The sequence below is a fragment of the Aulonocara sp. 'chitande type north' Nkhata Bay genome, linkage group LG13 (assembly GCF_057382095.1).
Source record: "Aulonocara sp. 'chitande type north' Nkhata Bay isolate Kocher_YH1m ecotype deep benthic linkage group LG13, A_spYH_male_GT1.1, whole genome shotgun sequence".
Classification (NCBI taxonomy): Eukaryota; Metazoa; Chordata; class Actinopteri; order Cichliformes; family Cichlidae; genus Aulonocara; species Aulonocara sp. 'chitande type north' Nkhata Bay.
In genome coordinates, this window is record NC_141356.1 from 22,791,363 (window position 1) to 22,818,849 (window position 27,487).

At 40.1% G+C, this 27,487-nt stretch overlaps 4 protein-coding genes across 9 annotated transcripts; 1 reads left to right on the forward strand and 3 right to left on the reverse strand.

Moving 5' to 3' along the window:
- Positions 1 to 398: 398 nt before the first annotated feature.
- On the reverse strand, positions 399 to 1,786 carry tex36 (testis expressed 36). Its single transcript, XM_086259254.1, has 4 exons — positions 1,613 to 1,786; positions 1,384 to 1,524; positions 1,167 to 1,241; positions 399 to 1,065 (listed from the first exon to the last, which is right to left on the reverse strand). The coding sequence occupies exons 1-4, from the start codon at positions 1,661 to 1,663 to the stop codon at positions 745 to 747; spliced, it is 588 nt and encodes a 195-aa protein (XP_086115380.1). The 5' UTR covers positions 1,664 to 1,786; the 3' UTR covers positions 399 to 744.
- Positions 1,787 to 1,908: 122 nt separating this feature from the next.
- Positions 1,909 to 5,293, reverse strand: LOC147316072 (autophagy-related protein 16-1). Its single transcript, XM_086259253.1, has 7 exons — positions 5,087 to 5,293; positions 4,944 to 5,007; positions 4,739 to 4,823; positions 4,355 to 4,428; positions 3,734 to 3,985; positions 3,486 to 3,604; positions 1,909 to 2,586 (listed from the first exon to the last, which is right to left on the reverse strand). The coding sequence occupies exons 1-7, from the start codon at positions 5,214 to 5,216 to the stop codon at positions 2,513 to 2,515; spliced, it is 798 nt and encodes a 265-aa protein (XP_086115379.1). The 5' UTR covers positions 5,217 to 5,293; the 3' UTR covers positions 1,909 to 2,512.
- On the forward strand, positions 4,773 to 19,329 carry edrf1 (erythroid differentiation regulatory factor 1). 5 transcript variants are annotated; one of them, XM_086259248.1, is made up of 25 exons: positions 4,773 to 4,918; positions 6,352 to 6,451; positions 7,288 to 7,496; positions 8,314 to 8,380; positions 8,469 to 8,594; positions 9,054 to 9,178; positions 9,287 to 9,431; positions 9,546 to 9,647; positions 9,777 to 9,898; positions 10,588 to 10,699; positions 11,675 to 11,822; positions 11,907 to 12,018; positions 12,430 to 12,541; positions 13,285 to 13,566; positions 13,703 to 13,774; positions 14,238 to 14,385; positions 14,483 to 14,674; positions 14,803 to 15,003; positions 15,158 to 15,720; positions 15,859 to 16,017; positions 16,715 to 16,864; positions 17,127 to 17,280; positions 17,425 to 17,540; positions 17,826 to 17,998; positions 18,438 to 19,329. In XM_086259248.1, exons 2-25 carry the CDS (start codon positions 6,353 to 6,355, stop codon positions 18,601 to 18,603), a joined length of 3,855 nt encoding a protein of 1,284 aa, XP_086115374.1. In that variant the 5' UTR covers positions 4,773 to 4,918; position 6,352; the 3' UTR covers positions 18,604 to 19,329. The 5 variants fall into 5 exon arrangements, with proteins under 5 accessions (XP_086115374.1, XP_086115373.1, XP_086115371.1 ...); XM_086259247.1 differs by lacking the exon at positions 4,773 to 4,918 and adding an exon at positions 5,922 to 6,052; XM_086259249.1 differs by lacking the exon at positions 4,773 to 4,918 and having other exon boundaries at positions 6,065 to 6,451; positions 14,480 to 14,674; positions 15,158 to 15,376; positions 15,494 to 15,720; positions 18,438 to 19,328.
- Positions 18,164 to 26,961, reverse strand: dhx32b (DEAH (Asp-Glu-Ala-His) box polypeptide 32b). 2 transcript variants are annotated; one of them, XM_086259251.1, is made up of 11 exons: positions 26,531 to 26,959; positions 26,204 to 26,397; positions 25,242 to 25,617; positions 24,892 to 25,128; positions 24,335 to 24,428; positions 24,101 to 24,250; positions 23,204 to 23,395; positions 22,966 to 23,106; positions 22,013 to 22,203; positions 20,800 to 20,990; positions 18,164 to 20,217 (listed from the first exon to the last, which is right to left on the reverse strand). In XM_086259251.1, exons 1-11 carry the CDS (start codon positions 26,810 to 26,812, stop codon positions 20,043 to 20,045), a joined length of 2,223 nt encoding a protein of 740 aa, XP_086115377.1. In that variant the 5' UTR covers positions 26,813 to 26,959; the 3' UTR covers positions 18,164 to 20,042. The 2 variants fall into 2 exon arrangements, with proteins under 2 accessions (XP_086115377.1, XP_086115378.1); XM_086259252.1 differs by having other exon boundaries at positions 20,074 to 20,700; positions 26,531 to 26,961.
- Between the last annotated feature and the right edge of the window lie 526 nt (positions 26,962 to 27,487).

Sequence of the window (27,487 nt, forward strand, 5' to 3'; positions counted from 1 at the left end):
CCTCCCACATTTTCTCTCACAGAACATGCATATTACACAGGGGTTTTGTGGCTATTACATTTTTCATACAACTTGGCCCTTGAACAATGAACAACTCACTGGCTAGGCAGGCCAAATGGCTCATGTAACCCTGCTGCCCTCTGCTGGCAAAACTGTGAACCACCAACAGTCCTCACGTAGACTAATAGTGGCACTCAAATCAGGCCTGTGCACACTGATGTTCAGATGCATCCATAGCTACGTTAACTCAGCTTATGCTAACTTGAGTTCAAATAACATTGTGCTACATTGCTATATTGCGTTTATGAAATGTTTGTAGCAACTTTGGCACATTTAATAGAGTCAACATTAGCTGATAGTTCATTCTTCTGCCTGAGGCTGACTGAACTCTCAACAGTTGAGATACAAAAAGTACCTGCCATTGATTCTGATCATTTTATCACCAGCCTTACAATATTAGAAATACAGAGATAAAATCACTTAAGTACTAGCAAAAGTATTGAAGTAGTTTTTGCAGGTTCTAAACTTTGAAAGTAATCACTTTGCATAGTTTCTATGCAATAAATGTTACTTAAACTATGTTAATGCTTTTTCCAATCTTGGAACATTTGATATTGAGTATGCTGTGGGATAAATCTTGGTTCACAATTTTTAATGGATTACAGCTCATATGCAAGTGAAGGAAGCTCTGTGCATGCTATGGCCCTCTAATGATGCCATCTGGGCATTAAATGTAAGAATATCTTAAGGCTTGGATGGTGTTGAGCAGTTGGTAGCTGCCAGCACTTGCAGGGTGTCAGACTGGTCAGAATCGTCTCGTCCGAACCACATAAACATCTCCCCCGCCTGTGCCAAAGCTGCCTCTGCAGACTTCTGCCTGTGGTTGTGAGGGAAGCGCCGGTTTCTGGATGCAGAATCAACAACCTCCTTCACTATGAAGTCACTCTGGTAGGCTGTGGCGTTCCCTCGAGTCTCTTTGGTGCTATTGTCAGTTCCACCATGGCACAGGCAGAAACGGGAGATATGCTGTCTGCGATCATCAAGACACTTCCTTCTTCCCACACTCTGAAGTACATCAACATAGAATAGACACGGTCCCCTTTTAAAGGTATAATGTGGTGAATCTTGTGTTCAGCAAAACCTTGAACCTTTCACTACATACTTACATGAGAGAATACAATGACGTCGTCTTTTAAGGCGTGCTTGTTGTCATGGTCTGAGAAGGGATACTCTCTGGATTTCTGCAAGTTAACCCATAAAACTCATACTGGGAGAGCAACTAAATACAGAACTGTGATAGCAAGTCCAACAAAAACTATCAAGGCCACTGGCAGTGACTATGATATCAAAAGCAGTAAGGCCATGCCTTATCTACATACACACCTGCTGACTTTTCCATTTAGGATAGCGTTGAAAGTTTAAAGCCTGAGGCAACGATGACTTCACTTGAGTCAGCATGATCCCAGTGCTTGTACAGTTCTCTCCAGTCTTTGTCTCATTTTCTGATAAACCTGGATGAGCAAACTGGGAACAAAATGAAAGAAAACCTAATTACACATCTAGGTTTAGAATGCTATGATTTAATTAAACCAATGAAATGAAGACTTCTTACCCATTTGGAATCAGTGCTCACTGAAAAATGACGCTTTCCGCCTTTTACCATTTTTCCACTACAGCTTGAGGTGTTTAGACCACAATCAGTAAAACCAAACACGCACTCCACAAACTGTGCAACTTAACTACTAATGCCAACACTGGTGACCATGGAAACAGGCAGCAAACAAACTGCAATCAGATCCTAGAGATCAGAAACTGAATTCTGATGATTAAAACAAAACAAAAAACAACCCCAAAACATTTTGAAATATTTCAGATTTGTAATCAAACAGAATGAGAAATACACCACAATGAAATTCTTAGTATTTAATCAGTTAAGGAATACAACATGCAATGTTTAAAATAATAGTCTTTGTTCAGGAGAGGGGATTTAAAAAAAAAAAAAAAAGTCTCTTTATTTTCTTTTACAGGTGATAAAGAAGACAGTAACACATAATTACATACAAGAGTGTGCAGTAAACTAACACTGAGCTTGATTTTTCAAAATTACTAAATGTTTAATTCGTTGAACAGTAATTAAAATGTTAAAAAAAAAAAACAACTGAAAACTATATGAAGTTGTTTCAAAGGTTAACTGATTAAAAGAATAATAATCGTAGAACCGGAAGGGTTTGATGCATTGATCATGAAGATGATGTCCACATGTGATCAGCTAAACTTCAGGGTGACTTGTGATGTGAAACTAGGCACTCTAACTATACGTCACAAACAAATTTGCATAGTATAGTGGATCTTTAAATATATTTTTAGATAAATAATAAAAATAGATCCATGTGAGCAATTTGTCCTAACATTTGCAAAGAAAAACCAACTACATTTTCATTATTTATGTCATCATTTCATCTATAAGCACTGGGGAGAAAAAAAGTGTTCTCCCTGCGATCTGAAGGGAATATTAGGCCTGTGGTGGACCTGAGATGTGACACTGGTCTGGGAGTCCACTGTGCATATCTGTTGGATTATTGATCCCTGAGGACAAGATAGGCAGACACAAAACAATTACCACTGATTCTTTTGACCAAACATTGAATTAAAGGTCTTGAGCTGTAGATTAAAGTGGTGGGGGAAAAAAAGACTTTAATGTATTCGCTATTATTGCAACATTCATACATTTTAGAATTCATTTTAAAATCTTGGTACTGACTTTTAAAGCTTTGAATTGTGATGCCCCTGCCTACATTTCTGATCTGTTAGAACCCCACGCTCCCTCTCGCAGCCTGAGATCATCTAATCAAAGGCTGCTGCTAGTCCCACGAACACGTTTTAAGACCAGAGGAGAGAGATCTTTTAGAGCGGTGGCCTCCAGGTTGTGGAATGCTCTCCCTCCATCATTACATTGCATTGATTGCATTTATTCTTTTAAAAAGCAGCTTAAGACTCATTTATTTAGACTGGCTTTTAATTAGATTTGTGCTGAATGTTTGATTGTGCTATTTTTTTTGTTTACCTGTTTTTATTTTACTGTGAAGGACTTTGTAGTTTTTATGCTGTGAAGAGTGCTATATAAATAAATTGAATTGGAAAAAAAATCTTGCTCAAAAATAGCATTATATCAAAGTGGTTGCATATGAATTTCCTATTAAATCCTTAACTACCATTAGGTTTTATTAGTAGCTGGGTCCAAGAGTTCATATTCAGTACTTCATGTACTGTAACTCTTATGAAGTTGCCACTGCTATCTAGTTAGATGGTTAAAAGCAAACAAACAAAAAAATATCATTTTGCACTATTGTCTCATTTTTTCATTAGCACACTTGTCTTTAACCTACGACCTAAAGCTTCTTAATTTAAAGAGCAAAAAGGACGGCCTAAAAGTCAGCCATTTGTTTGCATCTAATGTGTGTTAATATCTATATGCAGATTCTTACTCTGAATGGCTGATGTAGACTGTGCTGCATCACTTGAAGAATTGGTCGGCGTGGGCTCATGCTCTTTCCCCACACCTTTCTGGAGGTGCTTCTTCAGATGTTTGGTCAAATGTTGCCACCTGGTAAAAGGGAGCAGTCCCAGACAACTTTTAAGCTTTAAAGTGTGACCATGCTATCATATAAAGTTAACATATTTAAATTTTTGAGCTTTGCAAGTCACACAGAAACTCCTGAACTCATTATCTCACCTTGCCTGAGTGATGTTGTAATTATTCAGCCTGTCCGCTTCCTTTATTTTCTCCTCCATCCATCGCTGTAATAGCCGTTCTTTCTCTCTCAGTGCATCTGCAAGAGCTTCCTTTAGGCACTGCTGATCCACACGCAGGGCTGCTAACTCTTTGGATTGACACTCTATGGTGAACTCATATTCTGAAAGGGCTTCCTTCAGGGTGTTACTCCCTTTAGCCAGAGTAAGTGCCTCTTGATGGAACTGAGACACACTGTAACAGCAAAGTATTATAATGGTGACGAACTGATCCCTTATATTCTGAATACAAAATCCCAACAATCGGCCTAACCTGGAAAATTATACTTCTTTATTTCAGTGGTTCAGTATTCCTACGAATATAAAATAAATTTATTATATGACCAAATTAACTGTTTACTACTCTAGGATTAATTGGCAACATATTGACTAATTATGGGGAAACTCAATTTGAAAAATACCTTTACTAGATCTGAAATATACCGTGAATTAACACTTTCCTCAATCTGGTCCATCATGTGTTGCTTTTACATTGTCTGTGTCACCTAGTGTGTTTTTTTAATCTTGGAATCATAGTCAGTACTAACCAAGGTATTTGAATTACCGTGATTGCCAGTACTGTACTTCATCTTCTTTGAGATGGAGGACGGTGGTAAGGTCGGAGACAGTTTGAGATAACTGGGTAGGCAAAACAAAGGGTGAAGTGACCCAGATCAAAAGCAGACAACAGCACACACCCATTAAAGATGATTATTAAAGTATTTTCTCCACTCCTCTGAACCAGTTGCAATAATGAATGTTTATTTATTTATTCATTTTTTAAAATAAAGGTCAAATGCTCTGAAAGTTGTTTCATATTGTGAGATGTGGTGTTCATGCATATCAGTGCAAATATGCTGCTCTGCATTTTACGTAAACGTCTTCCCTGTAGTAGAAAGTTTGAGCCGCTGGGGCGTTTAATCATTGGATTACTCCTCATTTAACCCACCTTATCTACCAGGTGCTCACTCTCTCTCAGCCGGAGTCGAAGCAGTGTGGCGTTTCCCCCAACCTCAACTCCATGTCTTTCTAAACTGAAAATAAAAACAAGTGAGCAGATTTAAAATACTTTACAAAAAAAAAAAATCAAGCAGAGGACAAACCGATCAGCGCAAACGCCAGATGTAGGGTAAGTTAAATTCTGCATTTCTAACCTCTGAGACTGAACATCAGCCAAAATCTCGTCGCGAAGTTCAAAGCGTTCCTCCAGCTGAGACACTAAAAGAAAACAGGCAGACGTCCTTAGGCTCTGATAGAGAGGACAACATCAAGAGAGGCAGAGAAAAGTTAATCTTACAGCTTGTGAAAACGCCAACAAAGGGGAGCTTTTCTCTGTGGTCTCTATGCTGCAGCCCTTGGCGCACGTGATTCTTCCAACTTCCCATTATAATGGACACTTTAAGGAAAAACCTGTCACGTTTGCGCATCCAGTATAGACTATACTAAAGCAGCTGGATCACAGCGTCTTCTGCCCTCACATGAAGTCTGTGTCATCCACGCAGGAATTAAATGCACTCAGCAAAGTTTCACAGCTCCTCCCTTTTCACTCACCAGCTTGACATTCCACTACTGCCTAGACATTCTTACAAGGATCCCTATTATATTATATTATATTATATTATATTATGGACAGCAGAAACATTAGTACTCGAATATAATAATTACTTAGATGCTTAAATTGTCCCTCCACTGCTAATATTTTCATGACTTATCATCTCATAATTTATAAAAATATCCCTGCACCTAAATGCTTTTGTTTGAGATGCTTTTTTACATATTTAAAAAAGTATCACAACTTTTTACAGGTTTTTAACAGCTAAATACCTGAACAGAATTGCACTGGAATTGTTTGCGTACCTCACACTGAATCAAATTGTTTAAAAAGAGAAAAGTCACACCACATGCAAAGCTCACGTTAAATTAAAAACAATGGTGTGAACAGGGAATTTCAGAATAAAAGGTATCAGAAGAATGTGCTCCACTTTTCCAGAAAGAACTTATGAAAACACTTCCGGTTCATCTATTTTTCACAATAAATCGTTTCAGATAAAATATTTTTCCTTTACTAAAACAAATATCTAAAGTTATAGCTTTAAAATGTAAATGTAAAGATGTTATTATTATTGAAAAGTTTTATTCTTCGAAACAACTGATAAAATTAGTTTTGTAACTCTTTTTGCCTTGAAACAGGAAGTTGTTGTTGGCTTATTGCTAGCGCTTGCGACTGCTCTGTCAATAGACTGGCTGCAGGCTACAGGCTTGTGTAAGTAGTCATGGAGCTAAGAGCTAAACATTAGTCGTTTACAAAGCAAGGAAAACTGTTCGCCTTCGTGTCGTTTAGGTTTAATTAGTCTAGTGAAACTTCCATTTTACAGCTTTACGTGCCAGGGTTTCTTTATCGAGGAGCTAGCTTGTCAAGCTAACTAACTTTGCCAACATGTTGACTTACCTCATTCGTTATTCGACTGATGTATAGACGGTCCACGGCTTGTCGAAGCCATGGACATGTTATTTGTTTATTAAATCGGAGTTGTTTGGTGAATTAGATCTTTGTATGTCCAGTATGAGCGCATCAGCTGGAGACGGAGAGCCTTGCACCCCCTTGGATAATGCAAAGGAAGAAGTCAGTGGTCCTACCTGCACTGGAGACAACAGTAAACATGTAAGTAACTAGTCTGCAAGGATAATCTACCATCTAGTATGTAGTATGTTGTCATGTATAACACTCTTTAATTAGTATTTGAAGTGCTAATGTTGAGTTAGGCTACAGTGGATTTATAGTGCCATCTGTAAACATCCTATAACTTTAGTGAGAGTGGGAAGCAGGTGAAGGAGAGCCTGATGAGGTGGATGAATGCTCTGGAGAGAAGAATGAAGGTCAAGAAAAGCAAGACATAATACATGTGAGTGAATAAGAGCGAGACAGGTGACAGGGGAGCGAGACAGTGTAGATGAAAGGAGTAGAAGTAGTGAAGGTAAAGGATTCCATATGCCTGGGGTCATCATCATCAAGTAACGGACAGTACACAAGAGCATTGAAGAAGTGAGTGCAAACAGGGTGGAGTGGGTGAAGAGGAGTTCCAGGTGTGATTAGTGATAAAAGGACATCAAAAAGGCCTACAAACCTACTGTGATATATGGTTTGGAGACCGCGACACTGACAAAAAGGGCATTTGGGCATTTGCAGGAGAGAGATAGTGGATTTACTGGGCAAAAGATGTTAAATATGGAGCTGGAGGAAAAAAGACAACCAATGAGATTTGTGGAAGCAGTAAAGGAGGAAATGCAGAGAGTTGGTTTGACAGAGTATAATGGTACAGATGGGTTGAAAGGAGGCAGACGATCCACTGTGGTGATCCTAAAAGGGTGCAGCTGACAGAAGAACATCAGTGTGCATACTATACTCATGATAATCAACTGCCAGACATATCCTTATTTAAATGTTACTCTGTCAGTGCTGTCCATTCATTCTCACAAGCTTGATATTGTTATTTTTAGGAATCCTCAATATGCTCAGGCAGCAGTGAAATAAAAAGCCGTGCTGTGGTCAAGTACTGCGCAGCCCCACCACCTACCAGCTATGCCCTCCTGCAGGAAAAGACCGACTTGAAGCTACCTCCTGCCAACTGGCTGAGAGAAAACCCCCAGCTGGGCAGCGCTGGGACCACTATATTAGGATCTAGCAGCAAGAGCAAGCCCTTTTCCAGGTATAATTTAGAAAAGGGGGCACGGGTTTAGTTTTTATGGGAAAGATTGAATTTGAATTGGTGTCGAGCTCATGACTGAGGTAGATAGGCACCACTTTTATCATTACACCAAGTATTAAATCTTTTGCTTAAATGTAATTTGCGAAATGGTTAACTATATGGCAAAAATAACTAAAGAGGGCACAGCATGAGTCAGAACCAAATGCAGTTAAAATTATGGATAGGTACACACTGGACAATGCAAATGCCCAATGTATACTTTGGCTTTCACCACCACTGGTGTGGGTGTGTCTGAATGAAATCATAAGAAACAAGAAATTAAGAAAAAAATGTTAGTTATATCTTATTACCTTATTTAAAAAAAAATGGTTTACTTCTCAAGATTACATTTATGAGGATATGCAGCTTTAATACATTCAGTTCTATTTCTTTGAGATGTTGCGACTATGTCTGGATGAGAGAAGAAACTAGGTAAAGTTTCTATTAGCAGCAGATATTCTTTTCCTAATTGTGAAAATCTGCTTAGCAGATCACCTGTGTTACTGGTCCTTATGCACTTGTGGAGACCCATGAAGACTGATACTCTATCCGCAATAAACGAGGTGTGGAATGGAGTATAGCATAGTTGCAAAACTATGGTTCAAACTCACAGTGGAGGACTTTTCACTACATAATTCAAAGTACTAAAACCCCCCAAGCTGCTGCACTTTCATTTAGGATGTGAGTGGGTAAATTATGGATACGCTTGAAGACGAAGACTTTAATTATTGCTATGCAGTTAGTTTGTATTGAGTAAACTGTTTTTCTTCTTTTGCAGTTTTGGGATGGCGTACGAGTTCATCGACTGCATCGGAGATGATGTTGATGTGGTTTCAGACTCAGAGGTTTGTGGAGCTGCTGCAGAGCTATTTCTTTGTTAGCTTCAGAGGCATGCACTTGATGTTAACAGAATTCTTTTTTTTTTACCTTCAGAACATCAAGAAGCTTTTGAAAATTCCCTACAGCAAGTCCCATCTGAGTATGGCAGTTCATCGTGTGGGGAGGACTTTGCTTTTAGATGAGCTGGACATTCAAGAGCTTTTCATGAGATCCTCTCAGGTACAGCCGAGCGACACTTTTTAAAATCAAGAGGATATTGCCTCCATTATTAATTTTAACTGTGAAGTAAGGGGCATCTATCAATGTTTAACATAAAAGCTTGATGAATAGGGAGTCCCAATGGATATTTTTCCAGTGATTGATTTATTTATTTTTGTGTTATTTATTTCCTGTTCCTGTTTCAGAGAAAATACATTTTTACAGAACTCTAAAACTGATGTTTTAGATTTAGTAAAAACATTGAGAACATTTCACCCTGTGCAAAATTGATGTGACACAACAGATTAGTTTCGCCCACTGAAATGTGTAAATGCAATTTTTATTTTTATTTTTTTGACAATATGCTGAAGTGAATATTGGCTAGTACCAATATTAAAATTATTATTATTGTTATTAATCATGGTAGTAACTGTTAAGTGAATATATTATTTAACTCTCAATGCAACTTATGTGTTGTAGACAGGAGACTGGACATGGCTGAAGGAGTTTTACCAGCGGCTAATAGATCAGAAGTGGCAGAGAAAAAAGAAGAGTAAAGAGCACTGGTATCAAAAAGCAATCCTGTCAAAGTTTCTCTATTATAGGTGAGGAGTTGGCTTTGCTCGAATAAATGCTGGAGTTGAACGAGAGTTATTCTTCAATCTGATAGTAAAACAACTTTTTTGTTTTCGTTATTGTTTTGTTTCTTGCAGTATAAATGGTGATGGGGCTGCTGAGCCTCAATCAGATGGCCTGAATGAAGGAGAGGAGGACAGTGGTGCTGATGAGTTCAGCTCTTCATGGCCTACAGCCTTCACTAGCACGTCTAATGCAGAAGAATCAGAAGCTCCCAAACAGGTAAGTTAAGCTTTTAGTCATCTCTGGAATTAAATTTTGTATTTGTTCCACATTCAAAAGTATTTTGTGTCACATGAGATGAAATAAAAATGAAGTGTGCTGTTAAATGTGCAGGAAAGTGTTACCGTCGACAGCAGTTTTGCTTTGGGCCAGGTGACCTCTGTTCCTAAAGAGCAAAACCTCCCGACAATCTTCAACGAAGGAGAGAACGGCCAGGTAACACAATCTTTTCATCCTTCCTTAATAGTATAATACTACAGCTAAAAGCACATGCCCTGTGTCTACATGTATCTTCTGATTTTTTATTTTTTATTTTTTTACACTTTGATGTCCCTTGCATGACAGGGTTTAAGAAATGACTTTGTACGAAACATCATGTGGACTTTTGAAGACATACACATGTTGGTTGGGTCCAACATGCCTATTTTCGGTGGTGGTCGTTATCCTGCCGTCAGTCTGAGACTCAGGTAGGATTTTAATTCATTGGTTCCTACCCAGGATCTGAAATTAGCACTCGTTAGGAGCTAAATGACAGTGCAGTCATGCATTTTAATTGTATTTCAATTTGATTCTTTTAGCTCCTTCTGGGTATTTGTCTCACCAACATAATGTTAAATTATTCTTATGACATAATGAAACAGTTATGTAATAGGTTGGCATACATTATGTAGGGCAGCGGTCCCCAACCCCCGGGCCTCGGACCGGTACCGGTCCATGACTCGTTTGGTACCGGGCCGCGAGAGTTGAGGCTCAGGTGTGAAATGTGTGGTTTTCAGGGTTTTTATCGGTTTTCAGCGTTATTTTGTTACCGTTTTTATCGTTAACTCAGCTTTCCTGGGTCTTTTCATGTGTGTTATGAATAAATCTTCTTTTTTTCGGTACCAGTACTAGTTTTATTTTGTTGTATTTATCCGCGACACCTTAAAGGCCGGTCCGTGAAAATATTGTCGGGCATAAACCGGTCCGTGGCACATAAAAGGTTGGAGACTGCTGATGTAGGGCATCATAGCATGTAAATATTGTTCCTAGAGTCATCTTTTAATTTAGGATAACTGACTTTAAGAGGTGAACCAGCATCATTGGATTCATCCTGCTACATCCTTCCTGCTCAGTCTCAAACATCGAACTCTGTGTTTTGTTTTTGTTTTTTTTTCAGGGACAACAATAAACCAATCAACATTCTGACAGGTATCGACTACTGGCTTGATAATCTGATGTGTAACGTCCCAGAACTTGTCATGTGTTTTCACGTTAATGGCATTGTTCAGGTAAGCTAAAATATTTCATACAGTAGCCATGCCTAATAGAAAATCATTAGATAAGATGATGGTACTTGGTACTTACAATTTTAATATTGATTTGTTCATCTGAGTGGTGGCTGCTGGAATAAAGCTATTTGCATAATGTGTTTTTGAGAATTTGGGACTATAAGGCTTCATCCAGAAGGAGGAGACTGTAACTCGCTGCGCAGAGATATTTGAAATTGTTCTATACTGTATGTAAGAATATAATACAACAGCACAAGAGACATTAAGGGTGCAGTGGTAAATAAAATCCTGCTTGTCCTTTTGAGATTTAATTTAAGAAGGCCTCCACAGCTTAACAATCAGCAGGCTTATGGCTTCTTTTAATCAATAACACATGTTCATTAATTAAGTTCATTTTGTGTGTCAGGTCTAAGCTGCAAATGTCATTGGGGAGTAAAACACGAACCACAAGCCTAGGCAGTGCCTGTGCCTGTATGTAATGCACTTGGTCGATGTTTCCACCAAGTTTCACTAAAGAGCAGTGTGTACAGCATATATGATCCAATTAGTTTTTGGAGCAAATCTCTGCATAAATTAGTTTTTTAAATCAGGGGAAAAATTGCCCTTAGACTTAGTCTACAAGTTCAAAACGATTTCACATTAAAAGACAAACATGTTGGAATGAAAAATCTGTTAAATGTGATAAGATGATTGGTTTAATTAAAAGGATATGTGTGAATGTAATATAGTGAGAGGAATACATAGTTCAACTTCATGCTTACGCAAGAGGTTCTCCCATATGCAATTGGTGATCCAATTAAATGGTGGTAATCCTTACTGAAACAATTTGCATATTAATTAGGATAAAGTTTTTCTTTGCTTGTGGGAAAAATAAATAAATAAATAAATAAAACAACAAGTATTGTGAGCATAAGCAGTTTGTGCTGTGGTGCTCATGGTGGGAAATTTTCTCATTGTTTTTGATTTTTACTTCAGAAATACGAGATGATAAAAACAGAGGACATCCCTCATCTGGAGAACTCGACTTTCTCCACGAGAGTCGTGAAAGACATCGCCCAAAATGTCCTTTCTTTCCTGAAGTCCAACTGCACTAAGGAGGGTCACACGTACTGGCTTTTCAAAGGTGGGGGGAAAAGTGAGCAGGAATGATCTAAAAGTTGTATTATTTTGAAAAAGTGTTTTCTAAAGTAATTTCTTAAATCCACAGCCAGTGGGAGTGACATTGTGAAGCTTTATGATCTTACAACTCTGTGTGAGGAGGCTGAGGAAGAGAAATATCAGAATCCCTTCACTCTTCCTGTGGCTGTATTATTATACAAGTAAGTATCTAAGACAGACAATACAAGCGGCCTTGTGTTGTAGGAGTCCTGCAGCTGTGAAAAGTGGTTGTAAAGTTTGAAGTGTGGGGGTGGGTGTTTGGATAGCACTGACACCTCACAGCGAGAAGATTCAGGGTGTAAACCAGTTGAATAGATGTGTGGAGTTCGCCTGTTGTCACGTGACTGCAGTTTTTATCCAGGTGCAGTTTAACAGCTGTCATGTTAGTTTGATTTCTTCTAAATTGGCCTGAGATGAGGATGTGAATGACATCTGTCTCTGTGTGATAGCCCTTTGATAAACTGTTGAGCTTTGTAAGGTGTAAATCAAATTAAACCAGTAGTTACCGGGCATGCTAGTACGTCAGTGTGTTCTTGTTGTTTTAACTTTATGTTCATGTGTGTGTGACACAGAGTGGCCAGCAACTTGATGCTAAACGCGCGACAAAACAGAAAGCACTATGGCACAATCAGAACTCTGCTGCTAAACTGTGTCAAACTTCTACATCAAGACAGACATCCTCAGGTAGGTGCAGATTTTCAGACAAATGAGAAAGTCGATACTCTTTCCAAGTTAATAACAGGTTGTTTTACGGTGGCCCTGAAAGGTCAAATGAACTGCAACTTAAGAAAACACCAGCAAAATAGAAAAAATGCTGCAAAAGGTGACAAAGCACAACAGAAGTTGAATAAAACACAAAGGAAGTAGAAAAAACCTGCGACAGACTGGCCACCTGTTCAGGTGTACCCTGCCTCTCGCCCTAAGACAGCTGGGATAGGCTCCATCACCCCCGAGACCCTGAAAAGGATGAGCGGAAGAGAATTGATGGATGGAAGTAGAAAAAACAATGGAAGTGTTTCTGAAGGACTGCACTGAGACACGGTTAAAAGAAGCAGAGGCTTCATGAATGTTGTGAGGGAGAAGAAGTGTGCTTTTGCAGTGTTTTTCTATTCGCTGCTGTTTTCTTAAGTTAAAAATAATATTTAAATTTAATACTAAACACTAACAGTGTGAGCCTCTTAAAATGTGGAGCGATGGACTTGTGGTATAAAGAGGCAAATTTTAGATGACTTTGTCCAACTATTAATGGATCTAAGTCCTTACTATCTTTCTCCTGCTTCTTCTTTGATATTCTTATTTTCGTATGTATATTCAGACAGTGGAGAAAATGCAATGTGAAACCACTTGACTAACTCTGAGTATGCCATTACTTAGATTTGATTGAACTTGACTTCAGCCCTGATCTCCTCTGTCTTCTGTCTGCTCAGATCATTGCCTCTGCCCACTATATGCTGTCAGAGCTGTTCCAGCTCGACGAGCCTCTTGAAGAAGATGGAGGGGAGTCGCTGCGGGCCGGTGGTTCAGAGGACAGCTACAGTGACGAAGACAGGGAGGAGGAAGAAGAGGAGGATCTGACGGAGGACAGCGATGATGATGGTTCCTACAGTAACTGCTCCAGCCCGCAGGATGATAGCAAAGCGGTGGCTGTGATCCGCTCTGTAGGGGAGCTCTCAGTCCCGGAGAAGTATAGATCCACTCACCAGATCAGAGTGAGTGAATCTGTAAAAGTTTCCACAGCCTTCTTAGCATCGACTGAATGGTGGAAAGTGGAGTACAGAAATAAATATCTTTATATACATACAAACTAATATTTTCTTTTTCTTTTTTTTTTTTAAACTTCTTCAGCCAAGTTGTGCTTTCCCCGTTTCTCAAGACAAGGAAGAGAGATGCAGACTTGTCCTGAGCTATGTGCTTAAGGTGACTTTCTAAATGTTTAATGTGAATGTTTGTTTGCCTGCAGTGCAAAAAAAATGTGACTTTTCAAAAAGTTTGACATTCTCTTCTATATTAAAGGGCAAATACACCTACACACATTTACACATCAAAGTCTTCTTGCAGCTCTTGGTTTATAAACTGTTTTGTTAAACTGCCTGAAGTGATCTCAGTGTCTGTTTGGTTTGTCTGATGTTTAAAAATGGGGGGAAAAAGTGTGGTTTTGAAAAGAAGTGAGGTTGTCAGATGTCTGTAGACGGTGTCCCATCTCTGCTACAGACAAGCAGCTTCAGGCTACAATAACTGCTACTGCCTGGATCTGTTATTGGACTGTTGGTGGTCAAGATGCATTATGTATAAAAGTCTAGGTGTCAATTTGGACACGTCGAAACGATATGTTACTAAATTGATTGGATACAGTTTTGTAATGCTGTAACATAATCCACAGGGATTAAAGGCGGTGGATGGCAGCATCAAGAAAGAGAGCGATCTTCCAGCTGCTGACCCCAACACACCCATCCCTCTCAAATATGAAGACAGAAGTGCTACTGGAGCCTGTGCAACTGAGAAAGGCATCTCTCTCCTGCTTGAAAGGGGTAAAAACAACTTATAATACTGCAGAAGAAAACGTGATATAGACAAACATGGTTTTCACTGAGGCTTCCTTTTCCTGTCTTCTTGCTTTTTAAGCAGCAGGTCCCTTGCAAGGGGAGCCGAAGCACACAACACGCTCAGGGATGATCCCCGGCTCCTGGCAGCATCATATGAAGCTGAAACTCTTCTTCAAAGCCTCAAAGGCCTACTACGTCCTCTCTGATGCGGCCACTAACTTGCTGAAGTATGGGCGAGCGTTGCGTTACATCAAGCTATCTCTGCAGTGTTACGGTGAGGTTCTTTAACTGTTTCATAATCAATTAATTGAAACTTAAACTACATTTCTTTGTTGTTTAATTTTAATCTCGACAGTGACAAGTTTCTTCAAAATTGTCTTCTTCCATCCCCTCATCTTCCAGATGCCTATTGTTCAGTGAGCGGTACACTGCACCCACATGTGCTGCTGTTTCACAGCCAGTGCCTGTCTCTGTGTGGGGACATCCAGCTGATGTTGGCTCAAAATGCAAACAACAGAGCAGCTTACCTGGAGGAATACAGCTACCAGACCAAAGAGGACCAGGAGATTCTGCACAGCCTGCACAGAGAGAGCAGCTGCCAGGGTCAGTCTCTAAAGAGAAATTCAGTATATTGATATTCCTGCTGCTATGGTGTGCAGTGTCTTAAATATTTCACTGTCTTCAAAGTCATTCACAATAAATTGTTTAGCAAAATGTCCTAAAAAGTATTCCATTCCTTTTATTCTCTATCTACTAGCCTTCAGCATGGCAACAGACCTAGCGATGGACCCAGAGTACCAGCTGTTTGTTAGCAGCAAGTGCTATGAGGCAGCATATGAACTACTTGTCTCTGAGCCTTTGAAAGATCTTACTTCAGATCAGCTGAGTCAGGTTCTCAAACGACTGGGGAACATACGCAATGAGATGGGAGTCTATTACATGAACCAGGCTGCAGCCATGCAGGCTGAGAAAGAGGGTAAGTTACATTACAGCAAATGCAGTTTGTTTAAAAGAGTACGGCGAGAGTTATTCTTTCTTTTTCTTTTTTTTGTAGTATATCACCAGCCTTTTTATTCTCCTGTTCCCCTTCTAGTGAAGAAGTCTGTGTCTGCAGCAGAGCAGGAGATGTGGAAAAAGAGCTTTGGCTTCTTTGAGAAAGGGATGAAGGACTTTGAAGCCATTGGGGACAGCACTAACACAGCCTTACTGCTGTGTAATACTGGCAGGCTGATGAGAATCTGTGCCCAGGCCCACTGTAACCTCTCTGGCGATGAAGGCAGAGGAGAGTTTTCACCTGAAGAGGCTCTTTACTACAACAAGGTGCCACACTGACGTTTTCTTAAATTCTTGATTAAGTGTTCTTACTAACACTCTGCTTTTTTTGTTTTTTTTTTCAACCATCTGTCTCACTGCATCTTGACTGTGCCTAATCATACTATCTTTGCAATATTACCTCAGGCTATAGACTACTACCTGCAGGCCATGAAAGCATTGGCAAGCAGAGAGAAGCACTCAGCAGTGTGGGACAGTGTAAACTGGGAATTGTCCACTACGTACTTCACACTGGCCACCCTTCTGCAGGACTACGCCCCAGTATCCAGGAAGGCCCAGGAACAGGTGGGTTTTAACACATTTGGAGCTAGGTAGAATATTAAGGCTTTAACACATTTTACATTATTAAGGATATCAAAATCGTACTTGCATATATTTTTGGCTAGTTTACACGGTACATGCAATTTATATTCACTGCAGTTCTCCCTCTTTTGCTAATGATGCATGTGTGGACACCTTCCCTTTGTTATCAGATCACTTTGGTCTACTTGTCTGACTTGTAGCCTTTTTGTGTCAGGACCAGCTCTGCGCTGATAAAGGGACACACACTGTGCATGAATTGGGTCAGCAAACACCACACACCCCACTTGAATAATCATTATAGTGAATCTTTGGCTGGAAAATGATTTCAGTCCATTAGTCACTCTTGTTGGTAGCACTTCAGTTTACAGCTTTATCCTTGCTATGCTGAATCTCTCACACTTGCAGCTGAGAAAGAATTCCTCATTTCGCCAAAAAAAGCAAGGACAAGATTTTTTTTTTTGGGGGGGGGGTATTTTTGTTTATCTGCTTTGTTTTGTTGTTTGTTTGTTTTTTATGTTTTTATCATATTGTATTATACCTGATATCATCATTTCTCAGCCATGAAAGTAAATAAATATTGTGTTTTAATCATATTTTCATCACATTTACAAGTACATTTTATTTCTTATTTTTCATACACAGTAATTTTTTATTTATCCATTCCTGTTTGTCTTACCAGATTGAGCGAGAGGTGACCGAAGCAATGATGAAGTCTCTCAAGTACTGCGACCTGCAGACTGACTCTGCTCGGCAGCCACTCTACCAGTACAGAGCCGCCACCATCCACCACCGCTTGGCTTCTATGTACCACAGCTGTTTTCGCAATCAGGTGGGAAGTTATGTAAAATTATAGAACAGTAGAAAACCATTCTCCTTTCCAATGTCTTGGATGCTCTTTGTGTTAATAATTGGCATTTATTGGCTCAATGCTTTTTATGCATGCCAAAAATAAAATATGTGACTCTGGGTAAGGAAACGACGTTCACGCTGACTAGAAAAGAACAGAAGTGGGATACGCTGCCTGTCTTTATACTTGTAGCGGTATAATGAGCTGATGGATGTCTGTGTTTCTGGCTGTAATTGTGTGACAGGTGGGGGATGAACACTTGAGAAAGCAGCATCGGAGCTTGGCAGAGCTTCACTACAGCAAGGCTGTCAGTTTATTCCTCAGCCTCAAAGACGCACCCTGCGAGCTGCTCCGCACGTTACTGGAGAGGGTGGCTTTTGCTGAGTTTACGATGGCAGGTGCGCAGCTATTCATTATGATGACTATCACAATGTTGGCTGCAATGTTTTGTTTTATTTTTGTCAGATGAGGGTTGAATTGAAAAACAGTGTTTTTTTTTTTCAAAGCCTCTTTTGATAATTCTTCATGTTGTTTGTCCACAGGTCAGAACAGCAGCACAGCTAAGCTGAAGAGCCTGACTGGGGCAATAGAGATCATGACAGAAACCCGCCATGCTTTCCAGCTGATTCATAAAGAGCTACAGGAGGAGCAGACAGAGGTGAGTTTCACAGTAGCTCATGGAGGATTTTTCCTGGCTCAGGGGTGTGATTTATGCACTTAAGCATACAGCACAGGCAGGGAGTTTCAAATTCCTTATTTAACAAAAATCTAAGTGTTTTCTGACCATTTAATAAATCGAATGAGTGTATATTATGTTAATGAAGCCCCAGTAACCCCATTACAGCTAAATTCTTCTGAGTAGTAAAAATAACTTGGTGGAAATGACTGAATTTGTAAAGCTTTGGTAACATACAGTCTTTTCCTTCTACTTCTTGTTCCATAGTTGAATGAAACAGACTCTGCTGAGTCAGCAGAGTCTTCCGACGTAGCCAATGGCCCAATGGCAGGACTGAACCTCCAGGAAGTGATGAAGTTAATTGGCGTATTTGAGCCCAGTTTCTCCTTCCTGCTCCTGCATGTGATCAAACTGATGACGACAGCGAAACGTAAACCAAGGTGAGCTCCAGTATGAAAGCTGGTTAGGAAATCTACTTAAATTTTACACAGACCTTTATTTTAATATCAGTCTTTAATGTCACTGCCTTATTGCTTACCATCATGAGATGGCAAGAAGCTATTGCTGTAAAACAGCCATAAAATAATAAAAGAAACCCATTGGGACTAGATCAAACTTTTAGGGAAAAGTTCCTGGATTTAATGAAACAAGAAACATTTAAAGGTGATATAATAAAGCTAAAATAGATCATACTCTTTACTGTTTATCACATTGTAATAATTAAGTAGCGGTCCTACCTGACAGTATACGGGTACAGCAACATTTACTATGACTACATGAAATGTATTTAAAAAGGAAAAAACAAGAACAAAAGAGATTAATTGTGAATTTAAGCACCCTTTTCATCTGCCCTTTTGAACTCTTTCATCTTTATTGCAGCAATAAGGACGATGAGCTGCTGAAAACCTATAAGAATGTATACTCCAAGCTGCTTCGTGCTGAGAAAAACGCTCCTCTTGTCAGCCGCGTCGAACTCTACGTTGAGCTCCTGCAGCAGCTGATGCAGCGGACAGGAAGTGACGACACAGGCACACGCAAGCCATAACAAGGAAGACGCTCAAGAATCTGACTCTGCTCTCTGGACCTCGCCGAACTTCCAGGGTACATTTTGGAGAAGACTTGACATCCTCAAAGATGCGATGATATAAAATAATGGCTTGTAGTCACAATAACAGGCAAACACTCAGGCCAACCTGTCTTACTCTGAATTACAGTCTCAAGGCTAACTTCACCTCCAGCGCCTTCATCTTTTTCTAACATTTGCATCACAGGTTTTAAACTGTACATTTTTGTGAAGACTTGTAAATTCAGATGCTATTATTTAATTTTATGATGGCTTAGCTAGTTTTAGGTCACTTCTAAAGCTCTTACGCATTTATGACTGTACCAAACATCTAAAATTATTATTATTTTATTTTTATTTTTTTTCTACAGACACAAAAAATGTGATGACAATTTAAAAGCGGTTATTACCAAATGTAAATGCAACACAAAGGAGCTTAAAAATAACAAGCTTAGCAAAATATTCTTTTCAATTTAATTGGCGTTTTTGATATTCAATAATGCCAGTGAAGCTGTGAATAAAATAAACTGATGTGTGACAGGCTTAAATAAGCTAAAACGTGTTATTTGCTTTTCCAAAAACTAGAATGTGCAATAAATTGGAAGCATACAGTGGAAGCTTTAGAGGTTAGTTCGTCCACAGTGCTGTTGAGTGTTTTTTTTTTTTTTTTTTTTTTTTTTTTTTTTTTTTTTTTTAAATCAGCATGGTTTGCTGTGGGATGATAATAATAAAATGTTTTTGAATTTCATACTGTGATATATTGTTTTCTCTTAAATTGTTGCTTGCTAACGATATGCATTTGACACCAGTTTGCAAAAGTACTGTATCTCTGGGGAAAAAAAAAAAAAAAGTACAGTTTGCTTTGCCATCAAACTAGCCCCTGCAATTTTCAAGGCAGCATGGCACCCTGTGGGTTATGGTCAACCGTCCTTGATGCGCTGTTCAAGCCCACCAAAGAGGTGAAAGATGTTTTCACTGTGGTGTCAGTGAACTGGGTCAGCCCTCTGGTGTCAGCTATATTCACACCAGATGGAGCTGCAGACATGTCCAGACTGCTACTGCAACTCATTAATCAGGCCGGGGACACAGTGCTATCTGTCTGATGGCTGAAGAGAGATGAGGAGGAAGGGAAGTCAGAAAATCTTTAAAGGACTCGATGGCAATGTAAAAAATCTTGAACACATATAAATGCGAATAATATGGGCTTAAAAAGAGCAATATTTTTATTTCATATATTAGTTCATTTTTTATAGCTATTCAAATATAACATACAAAGACTATATTGGGATTGGGGGTTAGGGCACAGTAACTGTGCCACAAAAAAGTAATACAATTATAGGATTCTTTACTTGATGAGCCAGTCTCTTTCTGTACTATATTGTGCAAAAAGTCCCAATAACTTGAAACAGTGGCTCCATCAGTCACTGTATAACACAGCGGTCAGAAGTCTGATCCTCATGGGATTCCTTTTGTGTTGCTGGTGGTTTCTCTTCTTGGTACTGAGAAGCCCCGTGGTTCAAAATGTTTTGCAGGATGTCTTTGCTCTCACTCGATGGTAAGTTGTAGAAAAAGTACTGTGGTGCCATCTGAATGAACCTAACGAAGGAGAGAATATTTTAGTGTTCTGTGCACCGAAAAAAACAACTGTAGACCTTCTAATTTGTGATGAATTTAACTAATGCAAACTTAATTTCAATTTGCAAAGCTGTTTTCGATCTCATTTAGTGCTGAGCGGCACACGCCTTTGTTGGAAAGAAGACTTACGGTGTGTCTGCTCCTCATATTCGAGCTACAGTGAACGGATTTGCACATGCTCGGGATGTGAAACGTAAGACAGCATGAGAAAGGCTATAGAGCTTTCTCTCCCTCCATTAAGCTGCAGCTCCACATTCTTAGAGATCTGTGCAATCCATAATCCCTTCTTCAACTAGCAGATACTTAGAAAGCAGGATTATAGGACCTCCCTCCACAACCAGCATGACCAGTCTGAGCTGAACTAGGCCTTTAAATACATACGGTTCAAAGGGGAAGGGGAATGTGTCCATCTGATTACATTTAAGCCTCCCTCAGAAGGGTGGTCTAAAAAAAAAAACTGCATCTAGTCATTTATGCAAATGTTAAAGAAGTCAACAAATGAAAATGTTAAAGGAAGGAAATGGAAACAAGGCTGAGACTTACTCCTGTGGTGTTATGTGGGTTACGGTGCGGAGGCAGTTGTCCTCTGAAAAGGAGTGTTCGTGGAACAACACCCACTCAGGCAGGCCCAGCTTGGGACTCTTGGCTCCGTAGCCAGACAGAGGATGGATCTGCGCTATGTGCTTGTGGGTTATAATAAAGTAGTTCCCAGATCCATCCACATCACGTGCCACCTGGGAAAAAGAGTTGGTGCAGGATGTGATTTCATACTTGTCATTTTTACCTTTAAATAATACAGTTTTTAAAAATAAAAACCATAGTAAATGACACACAAAAAAGCTGAATTCACACTCACAATCTGGCAGTCTATATGCAAATATGGAAATAAGTTGAAAGGGAAGGGGAGGTTAAATAAGCAGTGAGTGAAGTCAAATTTAAAGACGAGGAGTTAAACAAGTGCAAGTTCCGAAAGGAGTAGAAGTGTCGGCTGAGAGGTAGACTCTGAGAGCACAAAATACGTGGTGTTTAAAGAGTCTGATGAGGTGTTAAGATTGACAGAAGCTGAAATGTGAGCTCGAGCCAAAGCGACGTGATGAACGCAACTGAAGTGTGTGGTTAGAATTAAAATATAAATACAGCTAAGTTCAATAACTGAAGTTAGTGTGCAAAGAAGCGAAGATGCAAACCAGTGAAGTCTTTAATTAATCAGTCAAAATCTGTATTCAAAGCTGAAGGCAACATGGTGGTAAAGCTGTTGGGGCTAAATAATATAATGATAATGTTTGTCAGCTTTGATTGTTTAAATTAGTCATAAATTATTCAGCATGTCTTTAATCACCTACATGCTAAATAAATGGAAATGCATTAATATTCGAAATGGGCCCCATTCTTTGACCGTTAATTATGGAGACTAAACTCTGAGTGAAATTACACATGATTAAAACACCCTTCATAATGCTGCCATTAGTTCCACTCAGGAGAGTTTAATGTTTTTAAGAGTCTTTAGAAGGACTGTGGGTGTTTGTTGTAAGCAGAGTATTTAAATTCTCACTGCAGATCGAATACAGTTGCTGTGCTTTCTGGGCTGGAATAAAAAACAACAACAAGAAAACAGGATTTCTAACTTAACAGTTTATTCCAATATGGCCGTGTGCATGGATGGGTGCAGGATTCTCCCTACCTGCCTTGTGACCTTGACTCTGAAAAGCAGTAATGAAAATGGGAGGATGGACGCTAATAAATTACATTTTCTGACCTGCATGAAGAAACCCGCTAAGAGGGCTCTCTTAATGTTGACCGCGTTACTTCGGGAACCAAAGGCGGGCACTGAAATGGGCAGCTCGATCCTCTTCAGGGTGTCAGTGAGCTCACTGCGAATCCCGTCGGCCATCAGCAAAGCATTGTGGTCCAGATAGAAGTCTTGACACCACTTCTCTATATTACAGTCTGACAAAACAGGAAGATGGGTTTGAATTGCTGAATCGGTGGCAGTAATTAAACTCTTAAAACTGCCATGTGTTTAGTTTTTCTGCCTACTGTCTAAACCAGGGAAGTCGAGCTCATCTTACACTGTGGTTCAGCCCACTTTGATGTTAAATGGGCCAAACCAGTGAAACACCTCTTTCTGTCAGTGTAAAAAAGTTTAACTACACATTTAATCCCCGCGATATTTTAATATAAGAAAAAGAAGTGCAGTTTCAAAAATAAATCTCACTTTTTCTACTTGATTAAAAAAATGTAATTGTAAGAAATAAATGTGTAATATTACAGAAAAAACATGTCAGCTCATTTTACAGTCTAATAGAAAGCTGTGTTTTACATTTTTATAACTTTTTATAATTTTATATTTTATATTATTCATAACTTTTACTGTGAACCCACTGTAAAAATCCCAAATTTCTATAGTAGATGGTAAAAACACCAGGATCTTTCTGTTATTTATTTGTTTATCTGTTACTTATTTACTTTAGTGTTGTATAAACTGCCATGTAGGAAAAGCTGTAAAACTTATATAAATGCAATAAAAAGTCTAAAATTCATGTCCTTCCTCACATGCTCCAAGAATGTTCAGTGGGCCAGAATGGAATCTTTGGCGAGCTGATTTTGGCCCCTGGACCTTATGTTTGACACCGTTGGTCTAAACTGTAGGAAACTTATCACTGGTATAAACATTATGAGATTGTGCGTGGCGATGCTCTGCTCACTCACATGGATCCTGCTGGCACTGTTTAAAGGCCTTGTAGATATTAATCAGGGTGAAGTGGTCTCCCTCTGGGTGCTGGAACTTCATATAGCACTGGGTCGCCTCTGGTTTCAGCTCCACAGAAGGAACCATGAAGCAAGATGGCGCTAAAAGAATCCAAAAAAAAAAAGCAAAGCACGGTTTTGTAGATCTACATGACTCTTTATAGCATATTTGTGCTAAACAGCCACACAGTCACATTACCTGATAGCATAGCAGCAATGATGACCACCTCGCTGACGCAGTCAAACTCACAGGAGGCGAGCACGGTCTTTGCCATCTGTGGCTCCAATGAGAACTCAGACATGATGATGCCCATCTCAGACAGGTTGCCGTCATTATCCAGAGCTGCTAGGTAGTCGAGCTCCTCCAAAGCCTGCATGAGGCCTGCAGGATCTGGGTTGGACAGGGTTTTGGATTAAGCACCATAAAAAAAACATATGAGATAATTAATTACATTGAAATACATGTTGAGTAAAAGTGTTGTGTGCCATTTTTTCATGCCGTCCAAATAGTAATCCAAAGCACCAGGACAGCCCCCCACAGTGGACTGGCACCCCAGTGGGAATGCTTGGAGTGAATGGGCAGCAGCAGATTAGGATTTTATAATCCTCACCAACATCTGCCATGTATCACTATGCAAAATAAAGCTGTTTATTTATTTTTTATTTTCTTTTTTAAACAAATGCGTTTTTTCCCCTATAGAAATACAAACACAGACCTCAAGACAAAATGAGAGGAAGGGAAAAATTATGAAACCACAGCTGTCTATTATCTTGTGTTGTCCTTCATACCAACTCCGCCATGTCTGTGCTCTAATCAGCTAATGTGAGGCTCAGTGTCTGTGTGTTTGTGTGTTTGTGGGGGTGAATAAATCCGGGGGAACAAAAGCAAACGAAAGCAGGTCAGCTCTAAAAGGATGCACGCAGAACAGGAGCTGTCAGTTTAGCTGAAGCACGGCTCACTGCCCTCCAATACAAAAAGTTCCTGTGTGCTGGAACAAAAGGCAAAGAACTGAATGAACCGGATTTTTAATTAAGTTAGGGAACAATGGTTCAGACAAAAATCAGTTTTTCTACAGTGATTTTATGCAGATCTCACCTGGTCTGTCTATGAATTCGCAGTGACCCAGTCCGGCGATCTCCATCCTTTTCAAGAACAGCACAGTGGATGTGATGTCAGACTCCACAATATGCGGGCGTATCTGAGTAGGAAGTTGTCTATCCGTTGGATAGAGACGGAAACACTTGCCTACAGGAAGCAAACATCATTTTTTAGATGGGACAGCTGCAGTGAAGTAGCAGCCACAGATTTTGTAGCATTTTAACTTCTCACCTGCCGGACCTGCCAGTTGCCTTCGACTCTCGGTTTGACCGGTGCTGATAGGCTGAATGATGACTGAGTTTGTTCTGATCCTGGGGTTGTAGACCTACAACAGCACAGCGGGCTGTTAACCTTGATTTACGTTAACTAAGCTACATTTTGATGGCAAATATTTTCACCCCAAATAACACAGAAATATCTAGAAAATAATTTGAGAAAGACTGATGATTTAAATTGTTATCTTTACATAACACTGACAAGAGGCTAAAATTAAAACTTGACTTATTGTCTCTATTGTGTTGTGCTATAATATAAGATGTACCTTGTTTTCCAGACCAAAGCTTAAGCTTTAACATTTTTTTGTGAGACTTCAGAATATCGGTTTTTCTCTCATTTTCTTTCTGCATAGGAAGTCCCATACAATGCATTCAAATCTCTGCTTTTTCAACACATGAAACTCTCTAATTAATCAGCAACTGGGTCTCTGCATCAGCGATGTAATTTTTAACCCTGGAAATCAGCCTTCATGTAAGTGCTGATTTAAATAATGCAAATAACAACCAACTTACATATCTTTTCTCAAGCCCGGCATCAATAACAAAGCTTATCGAGCTAACAGGCCAGAAAAAGTCCTCATTTGGGCTTGAACTGAGGAACACTCGGCGGGTCTGGCTGGTTTCCTCTTCCCCCAGGACAGGCAGACTCCCAGGCTGCCCAGGGTGCACAGCTATTGGCAGTAGCTCACCCAGATCGATGGGTAAGCTCTTCCTCTCGTGGGACAGGATGTTGTGGGCCAGATCTATCTCCTGGTAGAGAGTTAACAAAAAGGAAAATCAGAGAAAGACGTGCATTAGTTTCAGGCTTCTGAATCTACTGGTCATGCGGTGATGTTTTTGGGGTTTTTTTGGGTTTTTTTTACCTGCGTTGTCACCAAAAACACAACCACATCCCCCTTCTCTCTGGAGCGATGGATCTCCAGCACGAGACGGAGAGCAGAGCAGAAATAGCCGTCGCCTGTGCTGCTGTACACCACCTCCCCTGCACCCGGGGTCTCCAGGTGAATCAAACGCGCTGCCGACCCGATAAAGTGGGCCAGGTGCTTGGGGCTGGGTGGGAAAGCTGTAAGGAGGACCACACGGAGCTCTGGCCTCTGCAGGACAATGTCCTTCAGCAGACCCAGGAGAACATCAGTGGCTACAGTCCTCTGGTGGGCCTGATCCACGACCACAACACCGTAGTGTGCGAGCAAAGGGTCTGACATCATCTCCCTCAGAAGCATGTCATCCGTGCAGTATCTTTAAAAGGCCATAAAATGATGCTTGACATTAGGAAAGAGCAAGTAAATGTACGCACAGGCACACTGTATCTATTTTGATATAGCATGAAATTAATCTTTTCTATAATGTAAGCCTGCATGCTTAAACCAGTATGTTAAAAGAAAATCCATTCAGCATCCCTGAAGGTGGCAACTTAATGAAAAACACTTTGTCTACACTTCAGCTTTGCTGCCATTAGTGTAATTTACTCTAATAATTAGTCTGAGAAGGGGGATCCTTGCCGGGTGCCTGTTTATCTTGTCTCCCTCCCCTTAATGTGCTTAGTTTCATTGTTTCCTGGCTAACCTATGAGGGACCCACATGAGGGAGTGTGACATATGGGGAGACGGGGAGACACGGAGTCGGGCAGCTGTGGACGAACTGCTGAAAAGAGCCTCTCAAGCCTTTTGTTCACCTCCCCTTTGAGAAGAAGAAAAGGCGGGGTGATTTAGCTTTGTGTGTCATGACCGTGCATTACTATAGCCGCCATGCTGAGAGAAAGACTCTGAGAAAGAAACATTGGATGTATAAAGTGGGAAACGTAGGAAGTGCTGCTGTACCACACCTGAGGACTGTGTCAGTAGTGCAGCAACTTTCAAGAGGGATGCTGTACCCAACTTCGTGACCGATGTTGACATCCATCTCGTCAGCCACTCTGAGGGCGAGATCTACAGCCTGTTGTGCATGTATCTGGGTACAAACCACCATGCCGTGCTGGAACTGGACTGACAGGCAGAATTCAGCACACCACTGAGGTATCTGTTTCAGAGTAAGATCAACAAGACAAATTGCTTACATTACAGATGCTTCCAGAAAAATGACTTAAATGTCTTGCTGTAAAAAAAAGAAAAACCATCCAGTGCTGAAGTGTTGAATACCCCACAGTACTCACTTGAGAGCTCCTTCCAGTTTTGGCAGAGCCACTGACAACAACAAACTGTTCTTTGGCCAAAGTGTCCATGAATTCACACTTTGCTTTCCACACTGGCAGTTCCTTCCTTTCTTTCAGCAGTTTGTAAAACCTGGAGGAATAAGGCAGTCCATCAAACTGATTAAGCTCCAAGATGTCGTCATATTCTTTGTCTCCTTCGTTCAAAGCTCCTGTGTCTGAACAACAGGGTGATTTCCCCTCTAAATAGTCCGCTCCAGTTAAAGTTGTAACGTCCTGCGCCATCACAACTAGGCTCCGGGTCTGTCAGGTTTACACTTCATTTACAGAGCCACAGAAATTGAGTTTGTAGGTCTCCAGCTCTCAGTAAACTGTTGGACAGCACTCAGCCCGCCTCCGCAAGTGAAGCCAAATGAAAGGCTCACCAGGCGGCCAGCCCAGTGTTGTCATGTGGCCACTAATCTCACAGAAGTGCGGACACCAACAGATGACACACACACACACACACACACACACACACACACACACACACACACACACACACACACACACACACACACACACACACACACACACACACAGATCTGTGGGCAGAGATTCAGAGTGGTCTGGTGTTTACAATGAAATCTGGCTGCGACACAAAGATCACAACTTGTGCACAGTTTAAAATGCATTTATTTATCAACTGTGGTGTAATTTAGAAATTGATTTCATCAGTGGTCATCCTACTCAAATTAAATGAACAAAAGTGCCATCAAATGAAGAACCGTAAGCAGTCAGCCCTACTTCTGTCAAATCTACTGTCTCATATTGTTAAAACTGCACTAACTGTAAGGAAAAGCACTACAAATTATTAAGATAAAATGTTAAAAAAGATCTTTGAAATATGGGTCTAATGATTTGGATCACTGCTATTTGTCATTTGGCTTTAATCTTTAACTTCTTGAAAGGCAACCAACC